Below are 26050 nucleotides of genomic sequence, written 5' to 3'. Positions count from 1 at the left end.
GCCGAGACTGTTCACATTTGATGAGGCCTATATATATATATATATATATATATATATATATATGCTCTGGGAAAGTGCCTCGCCGGAGCCTAGACACCGATCACCAGAAGTTGAAGAACTCCTTGAACGAAGTACGAAGAAGCCTAAACACCATGATCCTTGTCTGCAGAGCATGAACACCAAGCAATCACCAAAATTTGTGCCTGAAACGATGCTGTCTCCATCCAAAGAACTTCCCATATCAACTATGGAATGAGTCTGAGGAATTACATTAAAGAAGAAAATTAAAGGAAGAAGAAGATATGGTAGTCTGAGTCTCGGACGATGAAGAGACAGATCAAGGAGCAAGCAGAGCCAAAAAGTCCTTGTTAGTTGGGTTGTGTAAGCATGAATACATGGGGAAAGAGAATAATATATTAACTCTGTATATTGGCTTACAGTGAACTAAAAATTTCATAACATATATACATAATTGTTCAATGGTAAATTAAAATAGAAAAGGTAGGAATACATATATAAAGCTATTTACCTAAAAAGATTCACTAATAATTTGGAAATAATATGACTAAATATATACATAATTTATATAGTAAATATTCTTCTACACTCCCCCTCAAGCTCAAGGGTGTTACATGAGCTTGGAAGTGATTGTGTCAAATGGTTGAGGAAGGAGGCTCTTCGTAAATATGTCAGCTAGTTGTTGATGAGATGGAACAAAAGTAGTGTGTAGCGTGCCGTTGTTGATTTTCTCTCGTACGAAATGGTAGTCGATCTCCACATGTTTAGTCCTTTCATGAAAAACGGGGTTATTGGAAATATGGAGAGACGCTTGATTGTCAAAATGCAATTGTGCAGGATGAACTGGTATATCTAATTTTGAAAGGAGTAATTGAAGCCAAGTGGTTTCACTTGCTGCATTGGCCATGGCACGGTATTCAGCTTCAGCAGAGGATCGTGATATTGTTGTTTGCTTCTTTGTTCGCCAAGATAGTGGACTTGTTCCTAGAAAAGTGCAATATCCCGTAATTGAGCGTCGTGTGGTTGGCCCAATCGGCATCACAGTAGGCATGTAACTTTAAAGGGCTATGTGTAGATAATAGAATGCCGAGATCTGGCGATCTTTTGAGATAACGTATAACCCTAAGCGCAGCTTGCCAATGCATGTCACGTGGTGCAGACATGAATTGTGAAAGGAGATTAACTACATAAGTGATGTCTGGCCGAGTGACTGTGAGGTAGAGCAGGCGACCAACGAGTTGTCTATATGTGGAAGGGTCTACAAGAAGTTCACCTGTGTTAGGAGTGAGTTGGTGACTAACCTCTATAGGAGTTGAGGCGGGGTTGCAAGCCAACATTCCTGTATCTGAGAGAATTTCAAGTGCATATTTTCTTTGATTCAAAAAAATTCCAGCAGAGGAACGTGCAACTTCTATCCCAAGGAAGTACTTTAATGATCCCAAGTCTTTGAGTTGAAATTGGTGCGCTAGGTACTGCTTGAGGATAGTAATGATTGCTGGGTCATTACCTGTGATAACAATATCGTCAACATAAACAAACATGATAGTTAGAAAATTTCCACGTTTGTAAGTGAACATGGAATAATCTGCTTTAGATTGTACGAAACCAGCATTGGTGAGGGATGTGGAAAAAGTCGTGAACCATGACCGTGATGCTTGTTTGAGCTCGTAAAGAGATTTGTGGAGACAACAAACCAGATTCTCCCCCTTTCGCTTAAAACCTGGAGGGACTTGCATATAGATTTCTTCATGAAGTGTTCCATGAAGGAAGGCATTAGAGACGTCAAGTTGATGGGTAGCCCATCCTCGTACGGCTGCAATGCTAAGAACTGTACGGACTGTGACAAGCTTTGTGACAGGAGCAAAGACATCGGTGAAATCAGGACCTTCTAGTTGAAAGTATCCTTTTGCTACCAAGCATGCATTGTATCGCTCAATAGAACCATCAGGTTTGTATTTGATACGGTAAACCCATTGGCATCCAATTGTGGATTTACCAGGAGGTAGAGTTGTCAAAGACCAAGTATTGTTTGCTTCTAGAGCATGTATTTCATCTTCCATAGCTCTTTTCCACTTAGGATCAGTCCGTGCAGCAGAGAAAAAGGATGGCTCAAATTCTTTGGTGATGTTATTGATAAAGCATATGTGACTAGGATTGTATGCTTTAGAGTCAAGAAAATGAGAAATGGGATATTGTGGTGTTGTAGACACGTTGCATATGTAGCTAGAAAGATAACTGGGAGGTTTATGTTGCCTTTGAGATCGTCGAAGCGGGGTTGGTGGTGGTGATGGAGAATTGGAGCACGATTGTGCATGTATGGGTGAGTTAGGTATGGAATGATTGCTTTCAGAGAAAGATGGTTCTGGAATAGCAGGTATATTTGTGCTAGGGATAGTGTGTTCATTAAGATGTATAGTAATTGGTGTGTTGTATGCTTCAATGGACGGTATAGGTAGTGGCAGTATGGGGTTGAGAGTTGATTGCGTAGCTAAAACAGGTTCATCTTTAAAAGGAAAAATATTCTCATAAAAAACAACATCACGAATCACAAAAACTTGTTGAGAGTTAAGGTCATATAGCCTATAGGCCTTTTGACCTTGAGGAAAACCAAGGAAAATGCAGTGCTTAGCTCTAGGATCAAACTTATTAGGATGATGTTGTATGGTAGATACATAACATAGGCAACCAAAAGCACGTAAGGTAGTAAAATTAGGGCAATGTCCAAACAAGACTTCAAAATGAGTTTTATTTTGCAAGACGGGGGTAGGGGTACGATTGATAAGATAAGCAGCAGTTAAAACACAATCGCCCCAAAATCTAAGGGGTAGTCCTGCTTGAAAACGCAAAGCACGTGCCATATTAAGAAGATGACGGTGCTTGCGTTCAACAACCCCATTTTGTTTTGGTGTGCTAGGACAACTGGATTGTTGTAAAATTCCATATTGAGGTAAGATATTTTGAAAATCAATTTTTGTGAACTCAGAACCATTGTCAGAACGAAAAGTTTTAACGCATGTATTAAAATGATTCTTAACATATGCTAAGAAACGAACAAGCAACAAAAAAACATCAGATTTATATTTCATGATAAAAATCCAGGTAGCTCTAGAATAATCATCAACGATAGTTAAAAAATAATAATGTCCAGTCCGGGTAGGAGTAGAATACTTACCCCAAATGTCAACATGAATTAAATCAAAATAAGCATCAGTTGAAGTATGACTTAGGAAAAGATAAACGTGTTTGTTTGGACATATGACAAATATCACAAGGATCTTTAAAATCAGAACAACCTAGTGTAGAAATTAAATGTTTAAAAATTGAATGTGATGGGTGACCAAAACGAGAATGCCATGTACTAGCAGTGATGGTGGCTAATGCAGTGGATTGCAGTGTATCAATAAAGAAATATAAGCCATTGCGTTCATGGCCCCGACCAATCTCCATCTTCGTTGAAAGGTCCTGAAACACACAATAATTAGGGAAGAAAATGACAGTGCAATTTGAATCTTTTGCCAATTTTTGCACAAATAGCAAGTTAAATTTAAATGTAGGGACATATAAAACATCAGTCAGATGAATATTCGGAGATATACGAGCATGTTAGTTGGGTTGTGTAAGCATGAATACATGGGGAAAGAGAATAATATATTGGCTCTGTATATTGGCTTACAGTGAACTAAAAATTTCATAACATATATACATAATTGTTTAACGGTAAAATAAAATAGAAAGGTAGGAATACATATATAAAGCTATTTACCTAAAAAGATTCACTAATAATTTGGAAATAATATGACTAAATATATACATAATTGATATAGTAAATATTCTTCTACAGTCCTAGGATCACGGTGACAAAGGAAAAGATACGACTTACGCGACCCTGGGAAAAACGGTAGGCTATTTGATAGGAGATAGAAGATATCCAAGGAAATTTGATAAAAAGACGGCCCCAATTCAAGCAAGCAACCAGCAGTAGAGAAGACTCAAGGGGCAAAAGGGTGGTAATGACGAGGGACCCACAGAGGGAGATGTAGTTGGATTCTGAACCATACCCCTCACAGAAACTGCCCAAACAGAGGGCTAGAGTGGACCAAACACTAACTACAGAGGCAGAGGAGGAAGAATGAATGCACCCCACAAAGCCACAGCGTAGTAGTGAGGGGATCGTCAAGTGAAACACAGAGTACAAAAATCGTAGCACATCACCATCCAAAGGACTCTATATCACCATTAATCAACTCCCCTCCAATATTAAACGTACCTCCAGATGAGGGAGGCTATTTCTTTGACTACGATACCCCTAAAGACGAGATGGATGAAGACAACAGACCTGCTAATCTTGTTGGCCTGGATGCTGAGCCATGCACGCTCAATTCAGCTTTTATTAGCACATTCTTTTACTTCTGGATTTCTTAGTATGGAACTGTCAGGGTGCGGTGTCTTCTTAAACCTAAAGTATCAGGTGGATAACATTTGTTCAAAACTTAGTTTCCATAAATGATTAAGGGTAGAAGCATTTGGGTTTTTTTTGGAAAAGATCTCTAATAATAGACATCTTCCACACCCATCCCCAGTTTGTACTCCATATAAAAAGAGATTAATGGTTCAGAGTGGTTTTTATCGCTCGTGTACCCATGCGCTAATACGGGAGCTGTTTGCTGAACTCTCCCAAAGTGGTCTCAATTTTAATGGCGCTTGGCTATCCATTGGAGATTATAATTCTGTTATTAACAAGGAAGAAACTTCTAATAAAGCTAACTTTTCCGATGCTCGCTGTGCAGGTTTTACATATTGGATATTCAATGAAGGTCTGATAGACCTTGGATTCTTAGGTCCTAAGTTTACATGGAGCAGGGGCATAGATCACTCAACCTTTAGGGGTGTGCGTCTTTAAGTATTGCAGAATGGAGAATACACTTCCCAGAAGCTACAGTAACTCGATCACCTACCAAGTATAAGTTCAAACCAACCCTCTAAAGAAAGAAGGTTCAGATACAATGCAGCATGGGCTACACACCCAGATTTTTGCCAATTTATTACAAATAATTAGAATATGGAAGAAGGATTCGAATCGTGCAAACATACATTAGCAGAGAAGCTACAAAGGTGGAACTGGGAGACTGACCTTTGGTAACATCTGTTAGATTTGTTAGCAGTATAGCAAGGGAAAATGAAAAGTAGAAACTGTTGTATTGATGAGTAGTGAAGATTACAGAGTGAAGAGATTGATTGTTCTGTGTATCCGAGAACTATACATACAAGGGGGAAGGGAACTAATATTGAATTTACTTTGGTGCCCTTATCACCTTTCTTCTTTTACGCATGTATCCTCCAACACCCCTGTAAGCTGAGCATGCAAGTCTTTGTATGCCCAGCTTAAGATGAAAGGTGAGGGAGATTGAACACTACTGCAGCTAGTTGATATAATTCATTGGTTTGAGAAGATGTTTGAACCATTAACAATGATAAAGTTTCATTTGGACTGAGTGAATTGAATTTATAATTGAAAAGTGTTTCTCCATGCTCAAGAAGCCTCCCAATCTGACCATATGCATACCCTTTGCAGTCAACCACTCCTGCATTTCTTCTAAGTTAGGAAACAACATCCTATCCCATGTAAAGTAGTGTCTCCCATCTGTATGCTCAAAGGCAAGCCACAAAACAACATAGGGGATATTGATGTTGTGTATTTTGTGGTGAGGTGTGGATGAGTGGTAAAACGAAGAGTCGAGACTCCCCGAGTGTCGTGTCTCTCAAGGATGGCGAATGGGAATCGAATTAGTGTGTTGGCATCTAAGAGGTTGAAGGAAAAGAGTTACGGGAATGGCGAGGGGTTGGATTCATTGGTAAGAAGGTAGAAAGGTTGATAGTGGTTGTGTAAAAGAAATGTAAAGACGGAGATCGGGGCCTTAGGCTTCTCTATGTGGACTATCTCTGTATGGTTTAGTGAGCTAGAGATGTGGGATAGACTAGGGAGTTCATGGCACATCACCAAGTGGCGTCACACTTTGGACTCCCACATCCTCATTCGGTTGGGGCATTTCATCGAACACTTTGTCTACCACTCCTTTCGGATCTTGTCCTTTCGGACTAAGAGCGGAGATGTGGGTGTAACACCCCCAGATTTTCCATCATACAAAAAGGTATAATTAATCATAATTACTAATTTCCCAAAACGGAAGCGCATAAAATCCAGAAGTGCTACTCCACACCTAAGTTTGTTACAACTTAGATGCTAAGGTAGTCTTTACATCTACTATCCTTATTAATACATACTATTACTGCCTTGCATCCCAGTAATATACAACTCAAAAACCATAGTGATTTCTATCATCAAGAGTAGATCCATTTTCTCTTCTATCGCTCTCGGATATCAAGATCTATTCCATACCTGAAATTCATTTGGAAAACAGAATTAGCACATAGTGCTAAGTAATCCCTACTCCACCGTGTAAAATCATGGTTTTGGAAAATAGTTTTATTCTTTGTTTTCGAAAAACAGTTCATTTCACATGATAACACATTTTCAACAAGATTTCTCATATAAGAGATATTCATTTCCTCATTATTGTGCCAATAATCATAATTTCCACCTGTATACACAATATCATACTTATAATCATACCCATACTCACACTCGTACTCATAATCATATAAACATTTAAATAGAAATAACCAGCTTTTACCATAATAACGTTAAAGATATTCCGATTAACACCACAATTTCCTTCTCGTTTCCACCACCTCACCACAACCTAGTTATTCCAACTAGGGGAAGCAGATNCATTCAAATCTTCCACCATGCATAAGAATACTTCACACCTTTTTTCCACATACTTTCTCATCTTGGCCAAAGATACCAATCTCACCTCGGGCCGACTTGCAACTCCCTTATAGGACACACGTTTTCCTTTTGGGTTCCTCAGTACCACTTTTTGTTGACTACAAAAGATCTTAGCCCTATATTTTCCTAACCAATCCATCCCTAATATTATATCAAAGTCGTCTAACCCAAACTGTATTAAGGTACAAGGGAAACTTTCCCCTTCTATATTTATAGGTATATTCTCAAAAACATTACTACAGGTCACCACCTTCCCCGATGCAAGGTTCACTTTAAATTGTACTTGGGAACTAGGTACTAACTTTAATTTCTCTACAAACCTTGAGGATATAAAAGAATGAGATGCTCCAGAGTCAAATAATACATAAGCAGGTATATCACGAAGCAGAAAAGTACCTGCCACCACATCGCTCACATCCGCCTGAGCTTTACTCATCACAAAGATCCTCCCTTGCTGGGGTCCACTCCTGCTAGTTGGTGCCTTGCTTGTGCTCTCAATGTTACTATTTGCCATGTTCACTCCATTCCTAGCCTTCACTTGTATTCCAGATTGTTGGGTCTTTTCTTGACTCTGGCTAGGACGGAATGACCCTTCCCTCCTGCTAGTTTGACATTCAAATGAGCGATGGCCCTTCTTCCCACAATTGAAGCACTCTACCGGCATCCCTATACAATCGACACCGGGATGATCCTTCCCACATCTTTTACAGTAGAAATGCCTCTCCTTCATCCATCCTCTACTAGTCATCCCCGTACTTTGAGTTGGGAAATCCCTCCTAGGTCTGGGAATCCCACTTCTTTGGTAATCCCGAATAACCTCTCCTTGACTCATCTTAGAGTTCTTCTCTCCCCCTCTGCTACTACCTTCAAATTTCCTCTTACCCTTCTCACGAACCTCCTTCTGCATCTGCTGGACTCGATAATGTCTGGCAGCCCGGTTATAAGCCTCTCCAAGAGTCTGACACTCAAACACACAAACAGCTTTTTGAGTCTCAAAATTTAATCCATTTACAAACTTCCTAGCCTTGCTTGGCTCATTCGGGGCTAAGGCAGGGGCAAATCGTGCCAGCTCAAGATACTTAGCATAGTAGTCTTGAACAGATGTCGTCCCTTGACGTAGATGTAGAAATTCCTCGTACTTAGCGGACTTAACATGCTCGGGATAAAAATGATCCCGCATTCGAGCATTAAGGTCAGTCCATTGAAATTCTCCTTGTTGTTGATACATGGGTCCCATCATACTCCACCAATTGTCAGCTTCTTGCTGGAAATAGAATGTAGCTATCTCCACCCTCCTTTCTTCAGGACATTCTACAGCCTCAAACATTTTGTCGAAAGTCCTTATCCAATCTTCTAACACTAGTGGATCTTCCTTACCAGTGAAGAATGGCGGACGATGCCCAGCTATGATCTTAGCCACATCTGGCCCTCCCCGTTGATTATTGAGAAGCGCATTTCCCAAAGTTTGAGTCAATTGGGTCAATTGCTGCAAATTCTGCGCTAGCAGTTCCTCGGTAGGAGTTCCACGAGGTTCGACTCTCCTTCCAGACGGAGCCATTATAAACTACTGCAGAACCAATACGAGGTTAAGACAAGCACAAATCACTATCTTACTTACACAGGTGCACACCAAATCGGGTGCAATAGTGACAGTTCTAAGGATTAAACATAATCTTAACCAAGTAAAATAATATCACACCCTCACCACGCATAATCTTAACCAAGTAAAATAATATCACACCCTCACCACGATTCCTAAAAACCAAGTAAAATAATATCACACCCTCACCACGATTCCTAAAAAACAAGTAAAATAATATCACACCCTCACCACGATTCCTAAAAAATTTCATTCCTAGAATTTCATCTCTACCTTCTTAAGATCCAATACTTATTTCTTAGAGTTCCACCCTAAAGTTCATGCCTCCAATACTTATTTCTTAGAGTTCCACCCTAAAGTTCATGCCAAGGTCTCAACCTAGAGCTCTGATACCAACTGTAACACCCCCAGATTTTCCATCCTACAAAAAGGTATAATTAATCATAATTACTAATTTCCCAAAACGGAAGCGCATAAAATCCAGAAGTGCTACTCCACACCTAAGTTTGTTACAACTTAGATGCTAAGGTAGTCTTTACATCTACTATCCTTATTAATACATACTATTACTGCCTTGCATCCCAGTAATATACAACTCAAAAACCATAGTGATTTCTATCATCAAGAGTAGATCCATTTTCTCTTCTATCGCTCTCGGATATCAAGATCTATTCCATACCTGAAATTCATTTGGAAAACAGAATTAGCACATAGTGCTAAGTAATCCCTACTCCACCGTGTAAAATCATGGTTTTGGAAAATAGTTTTATTCTTTGTTTTCGAAAAACAGTTCAGTTCACATGATAACACATTTTCAACAAGATTTCTCATATAAGAGATATTCATTTCCTCATTATTGTGCCAATAATCATAATTTCCGCCTGTATACACAATATCATACTTATAATCATACCCATACTCCCACTCGTACTCATAATCATATAAACATTTAAATAGAAAGAACCAGCTTTTACCATAATAACGTTAAAGATATTCCGATTAACACCACAATTTCCTTCTCGTTTCCACCACCTCACCACAACCTAGTTATTCCAACTAGGGGAAGCAGATCTAGGACCTTTAGTGTGCACACCCCTTGTCGGGATTCCAAGCCCGCAGGTTAGTCACTAGCTCTAGTAACCCTGGATCTGTTTCTACAAGGTTACTCAACGTGGTTAACACCAATCACTTCAGGGCCCAATGTTTGTGAATCCATTGTGAATGTTAAAAGGAATAGTCTCCAACCTCACACCATAATTTCATTTTATCTCATTCTTTACTTTCTCACATAACACACTTTAAATAGTATAAACTTACCTTCGTATATATATATATATCCATACACATATAAGATCATACCTATTTATACATATATAGTAATTTTTCATATCACTTACATACATACAGTACCAAATATGTACATATATATATACGGTAAACATATATATATATATATATATATATATATATATATATATATATATATATATATATATATATATATATATATATATATATATATATATATATATATATATATATATATATATATATATATATATATATATATATATATATATATATATATATATATATATATATATATATATATATATATATATATATATATATATATATATATATATATATATATATATATATATATATATATATATATATATATATATATATATATATATATATATATATATATATATATATATATATATATATATATATATATATATATATATATATATATATATATATATATATATATATATATATATATATATATATATATATATATATATATATATATATATATATATATATATATATATATATATATATATATATATATATATATATATATATATATATATATATATATATATATATATATATATATATATATATATATATATATATATATATATATATATATATATATATATATATATATATATATATATATATATATATATATATATATATATATATATATATATATATATATATATATATATATATATATATATATATATATATATATATATATATATATATATATATATATATATATATATATATATATATATATATATATATATATATATATATATATATATATATATATATATATATATATATATATATATATATATATATATATATATATATATATATATATATATATATATATATATATATATATATATATATATATATATATATATATATATATATATATATATATATATATATATATATATATATATATATATATATATATATATATATATATATATATATATATATATATATATATATATATATATATATATATATATATATATATATATATATATATATATATATATATATATATATATATATATATATATATATATATATATATATATATATATATATATATATATATATATATATATATATATATATATATATATATATATATATATATATATATATATATATATATATATATATATATATATATATATATATATATATATATATATATATATATATATATATATATATATATATATATATATATATATATATATATATATATATATATATATATATATATATATATATATATATATATATATATATATATATATATATATATATATATATATATATATATATATATATATATATATATATATATATATATATATATATATATATATATATATATATATATATATATATATATATATATATATATATATATATATATATATATATATATATATATATATATATATATATATATATATATATATATATATATATATATATATATATATATATATATATATATATATATATATATATATATATATATATATATATATATATATATATATATATATATATATATATATATATATATATATATATATATATATATATATATATATATATATATATATATATATATATATATATATATATATATATATATATATATATATATATATATATATATATATATATATATATATATATATATATATATATATATATATATATATATATATATATATATATATATATATATATATATATATATATATATATATATATATATATATATATATATATATATATATATATATATATATATATATATATATATATATATATATATATATATATATATATATATATATATATATATATATATATATATATATATATATATATATATATATATATATATATATATATATATATATATATATATATATATATATATATATATATATATATATATATATATATATATATATATATATATATATATATATATATATATATATATATATATATATATATATATATATATATATATATATATATATATATATATATATATATATATATATATATATATATATATATATATATATATATATATATATATATATATATATATATATATATATATATATATATATATATATATATATATATATATATATATATATATATATATATATATATATATATATATATATATATATATATATATATATATATATATATATATATATACGGTAAATATATATATATATACTGTAAATATATATATATATTTATATATATATATATTCGGTATTATATAGGTATATATAAATAATAATAATAATAATAATGTTACACGTACCTATGTATATAATATATATATATAAGATTTTACATATATAGATGCCTTCTTCATATATTCACCACAACATGATCATATACTAATTACTTCACATAATCATACACATGTCTACACATATACTCATGATATACCACAATCACACCAAATTTCATCTACTAAAATCTTTATATCCATACTTTATCAAGAATTTCATGAATATCAAGGTGGAAAAAGGTTTTGGTGGACATAAAGATTACCTTTTCTTCTTGAACTCACACTAATTTCCTTTGGATGTTCACTCTTCCACTTCCTTTGATTCTTCTACACAATCCATAAATTATCCACAACATACATAATATTAGATCCTTGAGAACACTAACTATACTAGAATAAATAGCAAAAAATAGGATTTCCTACCTAAAATTTTCCTAAAAAAATTCTAGGAAGTGTATAACATCATAACTCCATATTTAAGAAAACTATTCTTGGATTCATGATCTATGAAGGAAAACAAAGCTTTTGAACCGATTAAAATTGAAATTTACCGAATAGTTGGAGACTTGAGTAGGAATTTTTGGATATGGAAGCTTGAAACTTGATGAAGATGATGAAGGTGATCACACACTCTCTCTCTCTCTTGTATTTTCGAAAATGAGGAAGGAAAAGGGAAAAAAATGGCTTTTATAATTTGATCACACTTTGACTAGTCTCACCTTGTGTGATAAGGTTGAAAGAAAATAATAAAATAATGAAATATCTTCCAACTTATCAGTTGAGGTCCAAACAGATAAAGTTTCGGTGGAAAATAATTCAAATAGAATAATTTTGAAACCAAAAATTTATTCCAGACTAAAACTCAAAATTGGGCTAGGTTCAGTACACCGCGAAATTCTGCGATGCTACGATCACAAAAAAAAATTTTCACTGTTACGGCAAAATTTTCGGGGTATTACAGTGGGTGAGTTAGGGTCGTGAGTAGCCGCTATCGCGCACACACTCACTTCCTTTGGGTTTGCTACCTAATGTCGCCAGACTTAGGCACAAAGCATTATAAACATCATCCACACAAGATCATCATCCAACAATCAAAAAGCTCACATCTAATCTAGCAATTTATATCAAACATCCACATAGATTAACCTTGGGGCCACCAATCCCCTTTCTACTCTACTCTAACATACTAAAGAAACAAGAAAAAGATATGAAATCTCAAAGAAGCAAATATTAGATTAAGAAATGGATATAATAGTTACCACCCTCAAGAGGGGAGTCTTTTACAATTTGTCTTTGAAATCCCAATCTTCCTCCTTGCCCTTGAAGCTAATCTAATCTAGGAGAAGAGGAATTTCCCCCAAAAGGGGAGAAAAACCCTAAGAAAACCTAATCTATGCTATTGTATCCTCAAATCTAATTGCCTAAGGCTTGGGATAATGATCCTTATATAGTGGGAACAAAATAGGGGCAAAATAGACATTTTTCCCGAAGCTGAATTTTAGGGTGTCACAGGGTTCTCGACGATTATCTCCACGCGTGGAGGAGGGCGTGGGGAGCTACAGGAATGTTTCCACGCCCCTCCACACGCGTGTGAGGCTGCGTGGGAGGCTCCTGATTCATGGTTTCTTCATTTTCTGCTTAGTTTTGGCCTTAAGTCCTCCCTTTGGCTGTAGAATACCTTAAAAACATCTTCCATGATCGTGTTAGTGGTTTAGAATACCTTAAAAACATCTTCCATGATCGTGTTAGTGGTTTTGAATACCTTAAAAACATCTTCCATGATCGTGTTAGTGGTTTTAGGTCACATCTGAGTCTTAATGCATGAAATCCTTATGAAATGGGTAAAAAACTCTACAATTCTAGCCCGTAAATGACCCTTAAAATAAGCTATTCTTGGTGCTTATCAAAGTTTCCAGACTTAAACCTTGCTTGTCCTCAAGCAAGCATACTTTTCTAAACTCTAATCAAATAAGCACCAAGGATAGTTCGTTCTCTCATTGTCAACTGATCAAGCGATGTGTAGGTGTTCGAAGTTGAGTGGGTGAAATTCCCTACACTATCTACCAAGACCACTAAACTCATGCCGACCAAATGTAAGAAATATGCTAAGGAAGTTAAGGTCTCATGAGATGGATATAACATAAAAAGTTTTGTTTACACCTTTCAAGCATGCAAAAGACAAAAGGGTTTCACCTTGTATTTTCTAGGGGCCTCCAGCCGATCCGACTAGTGGGAACGATGTTTACCCCTTAGCCAATTTCCAACCTAACACCAAAGCCCCTTTACGTTATATAAGTGAGGGCAGGGACATAGACCGCTCATCGCCATGGCTTGGGCGATCACTCTATTTTCTCGCTTCCTAGGATAACATCATCAAGCGACCCGACTTCACATGGAGCCCCATGCTTTTTTGAAGACAGTGCAATGGGTGCCTGAATCCTAGCGAAGTGGCTCACCTCCTCTCTATTTTTCTCATCTTTCAGGATCTCTTCGGGGTAACCGACTTCACATGGATCTCCATGCTTTTTCGAAGACGGTGCAATGGTTACCCCGTATCCAGACTAGATGGCTCACCTCTGCTTTTATGTCTAGGAGTGGCCTTTGCCTTTTTCTTTTCACCATATATCAACCCCTCATGCCTTTTTCTTGGGATTAGGGATTGTTTTCACTCTAAGCTCACTTAGGCTCACCTTTTGCCCCATGTCCTGCTAAGATTAATTCAATTTCCGGGCTTCACAATTTTTATCTTTCTAAAACTCAAGGGGTAAACACTCCCACTTCGAGAGATCCTTGACTGAGGTCCAAACAAAATACAAGGTGAAGAACATGCAAGCATACATAAAATTTTCAATTTTTTGGTCAAATTGTGCAAATTGATGCAAAGTGTAACTTCCAAAGCATATTTAGAACATTCAAATTTTTGCACAAGGTTAGGAGTCCTCCTAGATAGTATTGGCAATAACACGCCCTCTAGTTCCTTTACCTTATCACTCAATTAATCAACTATTTCAAGAAGCATAAATCCTTTCCACACTTAAAAGTGAACATCGTCCTCGATGTTTCCATGAGGAACGGAGGAAAAATGATTAGGGTCTTAAAAGATTGTGCATTAAAGCATCTTTCCACACTTAAAAAGTGTGCTCTGGGCTTCAAATAAGTTTTCTAAAAAAAATATTATACTCATTATAACAAAATCATGCAACTCATCCTTTGTGAACCAAGAAAACTTTGCTCATAAAAATTGGAAGAAGAGTTAGAATGATATACCATACAGTGCGTTTCTACAACCTTATTTCAGCTTCCTGCCCATCTATTCTAAGATTGTTGGCTCATCATCTTCTTGCCTTTGGTAATTTAAAAGTAAATCTATGCCTCCGAAATGTTTATCCTGCATTTGTTAGCTCAAACGGGTGCATAGAAATAAACTTAAAACAACTTAAACAAAATAATAGCCGTAAAATAAAATTTGCTCAAAGATTGGGATTATTGGCACGGCCAGACCTGGGAGACTTAGGAAAATTGGATGAAAAGAAAATAATGCACGGAAATCTGTCAGGATCTGTCCACGCAGACTCACACGCGTGGTGGTCCACGTGGATCAACACTGGAAAGATTCCACGCCTGTCACCACGCGTGTGAGCAGGCGTGGTCAGCAGTGCTAATCACCTTCCTTGTCTCCTGGCTTTTGCCTTCCATGTTTGATCCAGTTTAGCTCATTTGTCATGGCTTAGTACCAAAACCACCTGCAATGTTAGCTCAAGCAAGGCTATTCTAAAAAGGAAAAGTTGCTAATAAACAAAGAGAAAGAAAAAGTAAACAAGAAATAAAATTCTATCTAAGGATAACGTTGGGACTGCCTCCCAAGTGTGCCATGGTTTAACGTCTCCTGGCCAGATGTCGTGTGCTCTATCCTTCGAAGCACACAGATTTTGGGACCTTACCAAGCGTCCCATGTACTTTTGCTTCAAGAAATGCCCCAAGGTGTAGGACATTCTTGAATTTAAAAACAAAGAAGGGGAAAACATAGTTTATTAACAAATAAGCATAGGGTACTATCCTAAGATATTTAAGGATAGTGCGCCCCTCTTCTCCCTTCTCATCACATGTTCCATCCCCTAAAAACTCGTCCTTAAAGGTCTCCCAATGAATACTTTTTCCACAGTCTAGCACATCTAAAGCGTTCTCTCTCCACTCTTGTTCTTTTGGATTGCCAATGGTGACAGTCCTTTCCCTTCGTTCCCTTTCTCCTTCTATGATCCCTAATAACTCGATATCATCCTCACTCCCCAAATCATCACAAAATTATAAGGAATCACACTCCCATGAGCAAAAAGAAGCTTTATCACAGTCATCAAGATTACCATTATAGATCGCAAAGGAGTCATCCTCACAAACATCATAAGAATTTTCAATTAGAGTTGGAGTGAGAGTTTTATCTTGTGTGGGTTTTTCGTCTTCCCACACAATTTCAATGTGATCTTCATCTTCACTCTCAATCTCTCCCCATTGTTGAGTGTTCAACTCAAGAGTCGAAACTTCTTGGAGCACCGGGGTGTCAAGTTCTGTGGATTCTTTTACACACACCTCTTCATCATTAATCATTCTGTCCATCTCGTCATTACTTTGCGGGTTGGTTTCCATTGTCGTGTGGTCATCTATGAATGGGTTGTTAGCTTGTGGTAACATTTTCTTCATGAACTCTTCCTACATCGATAGCAATTTAGTCTCAATTTCATCTAGTGGAAGTCCTTCCTCGCGAAGAGTGACGAGATTCTTCTTCATTTCGCTCCTAATTTCATTTCTTAAGTTGATAGTATCTTCCTTGGCCATTTGGATGAACATTTCTAATTTATCCCTCAAGATTTGGATTTCGTCATTGACCGGAGGAAGATACTCAGTAGATGGTCTCTCATATGGTATGGATTGGGTGAATTTTTGAACGAAAGGTGGTGTTTCATAGGAATATCTATTATTATGTTGTGGTGGGGGTGAATATCTAGGATCCATATAAGAATGAGAATACCTATTTCTCTCAGGTTGATAGGTTGATGGAGGGTCGTAATAAGATGGAGGTTTAACAGTTGAAGGAATTGTGGCCTTTAATGCCGGTTCACAATTGGGATCAATCCCCTTCATGACTTGAATAAGTCGGTTGTTAATACTCTCAGCTATAGAGCTCAATGATTCCTCTTTGTCTCGTAGTGTAGGTCTCTCAATTCTTTCATGATTAAGCATAGAGGAGGTAACATATGGATACGGTGCATAATTGGAATAAGGGAGAGTGTTTGGGTAAGGTGGGTATGTATATTGTGGTGGTGGGTATTCATAAGGGTTTGGATAATAATGTGGGTAAGGTTCATAAGTTTGGGGTGGAATATTTGTTGTATATGGTCTTCCATGGTATGGGTAACCATGGGAATACGGATAAGCACTCATTGGTAAGCTTCAATTGATTTGATAAAGAAGATTTCCTGCACAAAGCTTAACCAACAACAAATATTTTGCAACTAGAAGTAGTTGCAAGTGAGCACAAGATATTCAAGACAATGTAAGCTCACTTCTTCAAGCAAATAACAAAAATAAGAAAATAAAACAAACAAAAAGAAAGCAATTCAAGAACTCTTAAAATTCTACTTCAAAGATGTCAACACTATTCGAAACCGTTTGCCATCCCCGGCAACGGCACCATTTACTTTGCTGCCCTTATCACCTTTCTTCTTTTACGCATGTATCCTCCAACACCCCTGTAAGCTGAGCATGCAAGTCTTTGTATGCCCAGCTTAAGATGAAAGGTGAGGGAGACTGAACACTACTGCAGCTAGTTGATATAATTCATTGGTTTGAGAAGATGTTTGAACCATTAACAATGATAAAGTTTCATTTGGACTGAGTGAATTGAATTTCTAATTGAAAAGTGTTTCTCCATGCTCAAGAAGCCTCCCAAACTGACCATATGCCTACCCTTTGCAGTCAACCACTCCTGCATTTCTTCTGAGTTAGGAAACAACATCCTATCCCATGTAAAGTAGTGTCTCCCATCTGTATGCTCAAAGGCAAGCCACAAAACAACATAGGGGATATTGATGTTGTGTATTTTGTGGTGAGGTGTGGATGAGTGGTAAAACGAAGGGTCGAGACTCCTTGAGTGTCGTGTCTCTCAAGGATGGCGAATGGGAATCGAATTAGTGTGTTGGCATCTAAGAGGTTGAAGGAAAAGAGTTACGGGAGTGGCTAGGGGTTGGATTCATTGGTAAGAAGGTAGAATGGTTGATAGTGGTTGTGTAAAAGAAATGTAAAGACAGAGATCGGGGCCTTTGGCTTCTCTATGTGGACTATCTTTGTATGGTTTAGTGAGCTAGAGATGTGGAATAGACTAGGGAGTTCATGGCACATCACCAAGTGGCGTCACACTTTGGACTCCCACATCCTCATTCAGTTGGGGCATTTCATCGAACACTTTGTCTACCACTCCTCTCGGATCTTGTCCTTTCGGACTAAGAGCGAAGATGTGGGTGAGTTAGGGTCGTGAGTGGCCGCTATCACGCACACACTCACTTCCTTTGGGTTTGCTACCTAATGTCGCCACACTTAGGCACAAAGCATTATAAACATCATCCACACAAGATCATCATCCAACAATCAAAAAGCTCACATTTAATCTAGCAATTTATATCAATCATCCACATAGATTAACCTTGGGGCCACCAATCCCCTTTCTACTCTACTCTAACATACTAAAGAAACAAGAAAAAGATATGAAATCTCAAAGAAGCAAATATTAGATTAAGAAATGGATAGAATAGTTACCACCCTCAAGAGGGGAGTCTTTTACAATTTGTCTTTGAAATCCCAATCTTCCTCCTTACCCTTGAAGCTAATCTAATCTAGGAGAAGAGGAATTTCCCCCAAAAAGGGAGAAAAACCCTAAGAAAACCTAATATATGCTATTGTATCCTCAAATCTGATTGCCTAAGGCTTGGGATAATGATCCTTATATAGTGGGAACAAAATAGGGGCAAAATAGACATTTTTCCCGAAGCTGAATTTTAGGGTGTCACAGGGTTCTCGACGCGTCGAGCCCTCAAGGATTTTCCGAGAAAATGCTACGGCACACTCTCGATAGGGGCGTCGAGCCTTGAGGCTTCGACGATTATCACCACGCTTGGTGGAGGGCGTGGGGAGCTACTAGAATGTTTCCACGCCCCTCCACACGCGTGTGAGGCTGCGTGGGAGGCTCCTGCTTCATGGTTTCTTCATTTTCTGCTTAGTTTTGGCCTTAAGTCCTCCCTTTGGCTGTAGAATACCTTAAAAACATCTTCCATGATCGTGTTAGTGGTTTTTGGTCACATCTGAGTCTTAATGCATGAAATCCTTATGAAATGGGTAAAAAACTCTACAATTCTAGCCCGTAAATGACCCTTAAAATAAGCTATTCTTGGTGCTTATCAGATATCATGCTCATTAAGTTCTGAATCAACATGATAAACATCCACATTAAATTCTGAATCAACATGATAAACATCCATTTGACGAACACCTTTCTCTTTGGAGTTGGAACAAAAAATACCATTACTGCTACGGAAGGAGACATCTGCAAAAGGATCATCATCATTCTTCTGTCCACCTGTGTACAAATCAGTGCCAATACCAAATAAAACATCAATAAGAGACATCACCACCACTGTAACAAGACCTACAACTTTTAGCGTTGCTATCAAAGAGGACTCCAGCTTGTCAGTACACTAACTTGTTGCCATTTCTCTTAGAACATGATAGGCACCATCATACATCCTTAATGCTTCACCCCAATCTCTGCAAAACTCTGCATATACAACAACACCAACCTTAATCACATCTAGACCATCAAGGTTTGCAACACTACCTTCAACCAAGTCCACCATTCCTCCAAGATCCTCAACACCTAATGAATGAGCAAAAACTATTTGCTGTCCACCATGATGTTTAAGAGAAGTTTCAAAAGCCAGCAAACTCAGCTTTAGTTTATGAGAGTAAAGGTCTCCCTCCTCGAGTTTTGAAGGTTGCAATCTCCAGTCATACTAAACTACAATAATTGCATGAGCATCAACACCAAATTCAATGCACCACTTGATCCATTCTTTCCACACTGATGAAAGTAGACCAATTATATAACCAGGATCAAGCTTGGCTAGAGTAGAAAGGCCACTGTCAGGACGAGACTTGCACTCTGGATGATCTGTTTGATTGTAAGGATTTGACATGTACATAAGCCTACAATTCACAGCAGAAAGAGGTTTGGTGGTGTCAAGCCAAACCAAATCGGGAAGATTGAAATCGAGAGGCGAATACGAACAGTCCAATATTAAGCCTCTGAGCTTTTCTCCTCCGATCTCAGATTTCTGATCAGCTACAATTCCTCCCTCCTTATAAGTAGAGGCGCAACGATCACAGAGGTCAGCAAACTCGCCGGTCAAGCGACGCCAACCTTTCTTCGGCTAATCTGAGGCCTCTTTGCAGTTAGAATTAAGGCAAACGTTCGACGGCTGCGCCGAGATGATTACATCAAAATTCAGCGACCGGCTAACCATGGTCGATACAGCTACGACGAGCTCTGCGTTCGAGTTTTCCGTGGATCTGCTCCGGGAACTTCTATTGATGGTGACGAGCTCTACGCTCATGTTTTCCATGGATTTTCTCCAGGAACTGAAGGCTACAACAAGCACTCTGCTCGAATTCCTCACAGATATGCTCAAAAAGCTTGATTTGGAGAGCACTACGCTCAAATTAAAAAACAGAGAAAGTAGATCGAACCTTGCAAGGAGAGGATCCTGCTTCAACTTTGTTACTCCTCTGCGGAGTAACGATCCACTACGGATTGGTTGTGGAAGATGAACAAGTGAATCGTGCTTCGATTTTGTTACTCCTCTGCGGAGATGAACGCGGCGAAGCTCAGCGTGACTCGCTGGTGCTGGAAGCGGCATAGCTCCCTCATCGGCGAGCTCTGATACCATGTTAGATTTGTTAGCAGTATAGCAAGGGAAAATGAAAAGTAAAAATTGTTGTATTGATGAGTAGTGAAGATTACAGAGTGAAGAGATTGATTGTTCTGTGTATCCGAGAACTATATATACAAGGGGGAAGGGAACTAATATTGAATTTACTTTGGTGCCCTTATCACCTTTCTTCTTTTACGCATCTATCCTCCAACAACATCTTCCACCGTAAACGAAGATTAGAAGGTATTCAGTGCAGCCTTGCCACCCATTTCAGACCGAATTTAATTATACTAGAAAAGAAGCTCCAGAAAGAGTTGGAGGAAATTCTCTTTCAAGAAGAAGAAGAGTTAACTACTTTGGTTTTAGAGATCACGTGAAGATTGGATCAAATCGGGCGACCACAATACTAGACTTTACCATGGGGCCAACAAAATTAATAGCCTTAAAAGACAACAATGGGAACTGGCTAACGGATGATTAAGCAATCTTACAGCATGTATACAATCATTTTTCCCAACTCTTGGCAGAAGAAAACACGTATTTAGTGCAGGGAGCCTGCGATATACCTTTTCCCAGAATTCAGCCAATAGATTGGGATCGGAGCGCCTTAATGCACCCTTCACTCATATGGAGATAAGACATGCACTATTTGATATGGAACCCTTTAAAGCCCCGGGACCTGATGGCTACCATGCAAATTTTTTCCAACAAACATGGGAAACGTACAATAGGAGAAAGCATTATCAGCTTTGCCACGAAGTTCATCGAATCCTGTATTCTTCCAGAACAATGCAACAACACAATAATCTCTCTCATTCCCAAGGTACCCTCACCTAAAAATGTAAAACAGTTGCGCCTCGTTGGTTTATGCAACACTTAGTATAAAATCACTTCAAAAGCACTACCAACTAGGATGGAATCGGTTATCCAAAAGCTGATAGGGCCGCATCAGTCAAGCTTTGTTCCAAGTAGACAGATTACAGACAACATATTGGTATTCCAGGAAGTATTGAGCTCGATCTATGAACATGAAAAAGAGGTGCAATTGGTTGGATGGTCCTAAAAATAGATCTTGAAAAAGCATATGATAGATTTGCATGGGACTGACTATGTCAAGGATACGCTGCAATTGGGTGGCTTCAGTCATGCTTGGATGAGGAATGTTATAGCTTAGCTTGTATAACCACTTCAAGACTAGCAATAACATTAAATGGGAGACAGTCCAATTGGTTCAAACCCAACAAGTCACCTTTGTTGTTAATCTTATGCATCCAACGACTAAGTCTCCTCATCAATAGTAAGGTAGAGTAAGGAAGTTAGAAAGGCATTAATGTCACCAGGAACGGCCGCGAGTGTTACACACCTATTCTTTGCTAACGATATGGCGCTAGCTATTTGGTGAAGCTAAATTGAATAGCAGCAGGCAGCAACTGCAAACAATCTGGTCAGCGGGTTAACTTCCAAAAATCTTCTCTATTTTTCTCAAAGAATACACAGGAAAGTATGCAAAAAGCCATCTCATGTATTCCCATAACTAATGATATGGGTAGATATCTGGATGGGGTTCCATCCTTGCATGGAAGACTTAAAAAAAGAAACCTTTGATGATCTGATTAGGAGTGTCCAGGGTGGAGGATGAAGACTCTAACACTTGCTGGTAGATGAGTTCTGGTACAGAGTGTATTGTCATCAATTCTAACATATATCATGCAGACCACGCTCCTCCCTAATGGAGTATTCAGCCACATGGAGAATCAGAAACTCATACGTAACTTCCTTTGGGGGAGCTCAAAGACAAAGAGAGTGTAATTTAGTAGCATGAGAAACAGGAACCAAGGAGGATTAGGAATTCGAAGATTGGGAGAAATGAACACTACATTGTTAACCAAAATTGGCTGGAGACTAATAACATATGATGACGGTTTATGGGCCAAAATTATGAAAGCAAAACACTCTATTCGCGACCCTGATCCCACCGCTTGGCAACCTAAACATGGAATGTCGAATGCTTGGGAAGGAGTACTTAGAACTGTCCCAATACTAGCCAAAGGTACCCAAATATTGGTCAGGAATGGCAAGAACGCCCTATTTTGGCTAGATGCGTGGGTAGGCCATCACCCTCTGATTGATTTCATGACAACCACTCCCACACTACTGGAATGAAGTAAAAGGTTGGGAATGGTCCAAACTACACAACTATCTCCATCCAGAGAAATTAAGCCTAATAGTAGCAGTGTTATTGCTAAATGAGGATCCACAGGAAGATATCTGTAACCCCTCGTCTATTTCGATAAGTTTGAGGTTCAGAAAATATGTCTTTAAGCTATGACATTCATAAGATAAGTGACCGATGCTTCAAAATAATTTTTTTTAAGGAGGTATAGTTGTTGTTAAGTTGCGATCGTTCGTGCCGGTCACGAACCGTAAAATTTTAGAAGCTGGTATTCGGACCCGATTATCCTAGGAAATGGATTATTAGACACCATATTATTATTCTTGAACTTCCTATTCAATTAAATCAGCCCATAGCAGCGAAAATTTATTTTGATCGTACATCGCTAAAATTTCGCGGTGTACCGAACCTAGCCCAATTTTGAGGGTTAGTCTGGAATAAATTTTTGGTTTCGAGAATTATTCTATCCAGATTATTTTCTACCGAAACTTTATCTGTTTGGACCCCAACTGATAAGTTTGAAAATACTTCATTATTTTATTCTATTTTTTTTCCCCATAAAAACATCTTACCTCAAAAGGAAGAATACCCAAAGCCAATTTATTCCATTTGTTCTTCTTCTTCTTCTTCCTTGGCTGAATTTCAAAAGAGAGAAAGAGAGGTGACTTCCACCATTTTCCTCCATTAAAACCATAGCCAAGCTTGTACACAACTCTCCAATTTGTTCGGTAAGATTTCAATATTATTCGGTTAAAAAGTCTTGATTTCTTCCCTAGAACTTGATTGTAGGTAAAGATTTCTTAAATATGTTGTTATGGTGGTGTATTCTACCTAGGGTTTTTCGGTGAAACTTGGGGATAAAGGTTNGAGTGTTTTCAAAGATTGACTTACGGTCAGGGTATCATCAAGTGCGAGTCGCGAAGGGGGATGTGCCTAAGACAGCATTTCGGACGAGATATGGGCACTATGAATTCACGGTTATGCCATTCGGAGTGACTAACGCCCCAGGAACCTTTATGGACCTGATGAACCGAATTTTCCTTCCCTATTTGGATAAATTCGTCGTCGCCTTCATAGATGACATCTTGATCTACTCTGAGACACCGGAGGATCACAAGGGACATCTTCGGACAGTGTTACAAACACTAAGGGAAAAGAAACTTTTTGCGAAATTGTCAAAGTGTGAATTTTGGAAAAGAGAAGTTGCTTTTCTTGGACACTTAATCACCCAAGAAGGGATAGCAGTGGACCCAGCTAAGATACAAGCTGTACTTGAATGGGAAGCACCCAAATCAGTTACGGAAGTCCGTAGTTTCTTATGGGAAGCACCCAAATCAGTTACGGAAGTCCGTAGTTTCTTATGGGAAGCACCCAAATCAGTTACGGAAGTCCGTAGTTTCTTAGGTTTAGCACCCAAATCAGTTACGGAAGTCCGTAGTTTCTTAGGTTTGGCACCCAAATCAGTTACGGAAGTCCGTAGTTTCTTAGGTTTGGAGGGTTATTACCGAAGATTTGTTCAGGACTTCTCAAGGATAGCAAAGCCGTTGACAAACCTGCTCAAGAAAACGACCAAGTATAGTTGGAGTGAAGAATGTGAGCAGGCATTCCAAGAACTTAAGACGAGATTGACGACTGCTCCAATATTGACCTTACCTGTTGGAGCGGAAGGTTACGAGTTGTACACGGATGCATCTCACAAGGGACTAGGATGTGTTTTGATGCAAAATGGAAGGGTAATAGCATATGCTTCTCGCCAATTAAAAACTCATGAAGCTAACTACCCGACGCATGACTTAGAACTGGCAGCCGTGGTATTTGCTCTCAAGATTTGGCGACACTACCTCTATGGAATCTCATGCAAGATTTATACGGACCACAAGAGTTTAAAGTACATCTTTACTCAGCGAGACCTTAATCTAAGGCAAAGGAGATGGTTGGAATTGATCAAAGATTATGACTTGGAAATCCAATACCAGGAGGGCAAAGCAAACAAGGTAGCTGATGCCTTGAGTCGAAAATCAAACCATGCTCTTTGGGTATTACCCGAACAATTATGCGAGGATTTTCAGAGACTCAATTTGGAGATACAGATGTGTGGTCAGGTGGAACAGGAAATAAAATTTTATTACATGTCGGTGACTCCAACCCTATTCCAGGAAGTCAAACAAGCACAAGAAGAGGACAATTGGGTAGGGAGCATCAGGGAGAAGATGATTGATGGAAAACATGGTCCATTTGAATTACACCCAGATGGGAGTGTAAGATTCCAAGGTAGGTGGATAATACCAAAAGGGTGTAAGGAGATAATGGAACAATTAATGAAGGAAGGTCATTATACACCCTATTCAGTTCATCCTGGTGGGGATAAACTGTATAAGGACTTAAAACAAAATTTCTGGTGGTCGGGCATGAAGAAGGATGTAGCTGAATTTGTGGCTAAATGCTTGAACTGTCAAAAGGTCAAGGCAGAAAGAAGTAAACCAAAGGGATTATTGCAGCCATTAGAAATTCCGCAGTGGAAATGGGACTCAATCTCGATGGATTTCGTGGGGGGATTGCCTAGAACCAAGTCTGGAAACGATCAGGTGTGGGTTATTGTCGATCGACTAACTAAGACAGCGAGGTTCATTCCAATGAACAAGACATGGTCCATGGAAAGGTTGGCAAGAGCCTATATTAAACACGTGGTTAAATATCACGGAGTAGCGCAAGATATCGTTTCAGACCGAGATTCACGATTTCTATCACGTTT

The 26050-nt window shown here is 36.4% G+C and overlaps 1 protein-coding gene across 1 annotated transcript; it reads right to left on the bottom strand.

Moving 5' to 3' along the window:
• Positions 1 to 6779: 6779 nt before the first annotated feature.
• LOC115999396 lies at positions 6780 to 8426 on the bottom strand. Its single transcript, XM_031239250.1, has one exon. It carries the CDS (start codon positions 8424 to 8426, stop codon positions 6780 to 6782), a length of 1647 nt encoding a protein of 548 aa, XP_031095110.1.
• Positions 8427 to 26050: the final 17624 nt, after the last annotated feature.

Source organism: Ipomoea triloba, chromosome 12 (assembly GCF_003576645.1).
Source record: "Ipomoea triloba cultivar NCNSP0323 chromosome 12, ASM357664v1".
In the NCBI taxonomy this organism is placed as follows: Eukaryota; Viridiplantae; Streptophyta; class Magnoliopsida; order Solanales; family Convolvulaceae; genus Ipomoea; species Ipomoea triloba.
The sequence above is the reverse complement of the archived record's forward strand: the minus strand, read 5'-3'. Positions and strand labels throughout refer to the sequence as shown.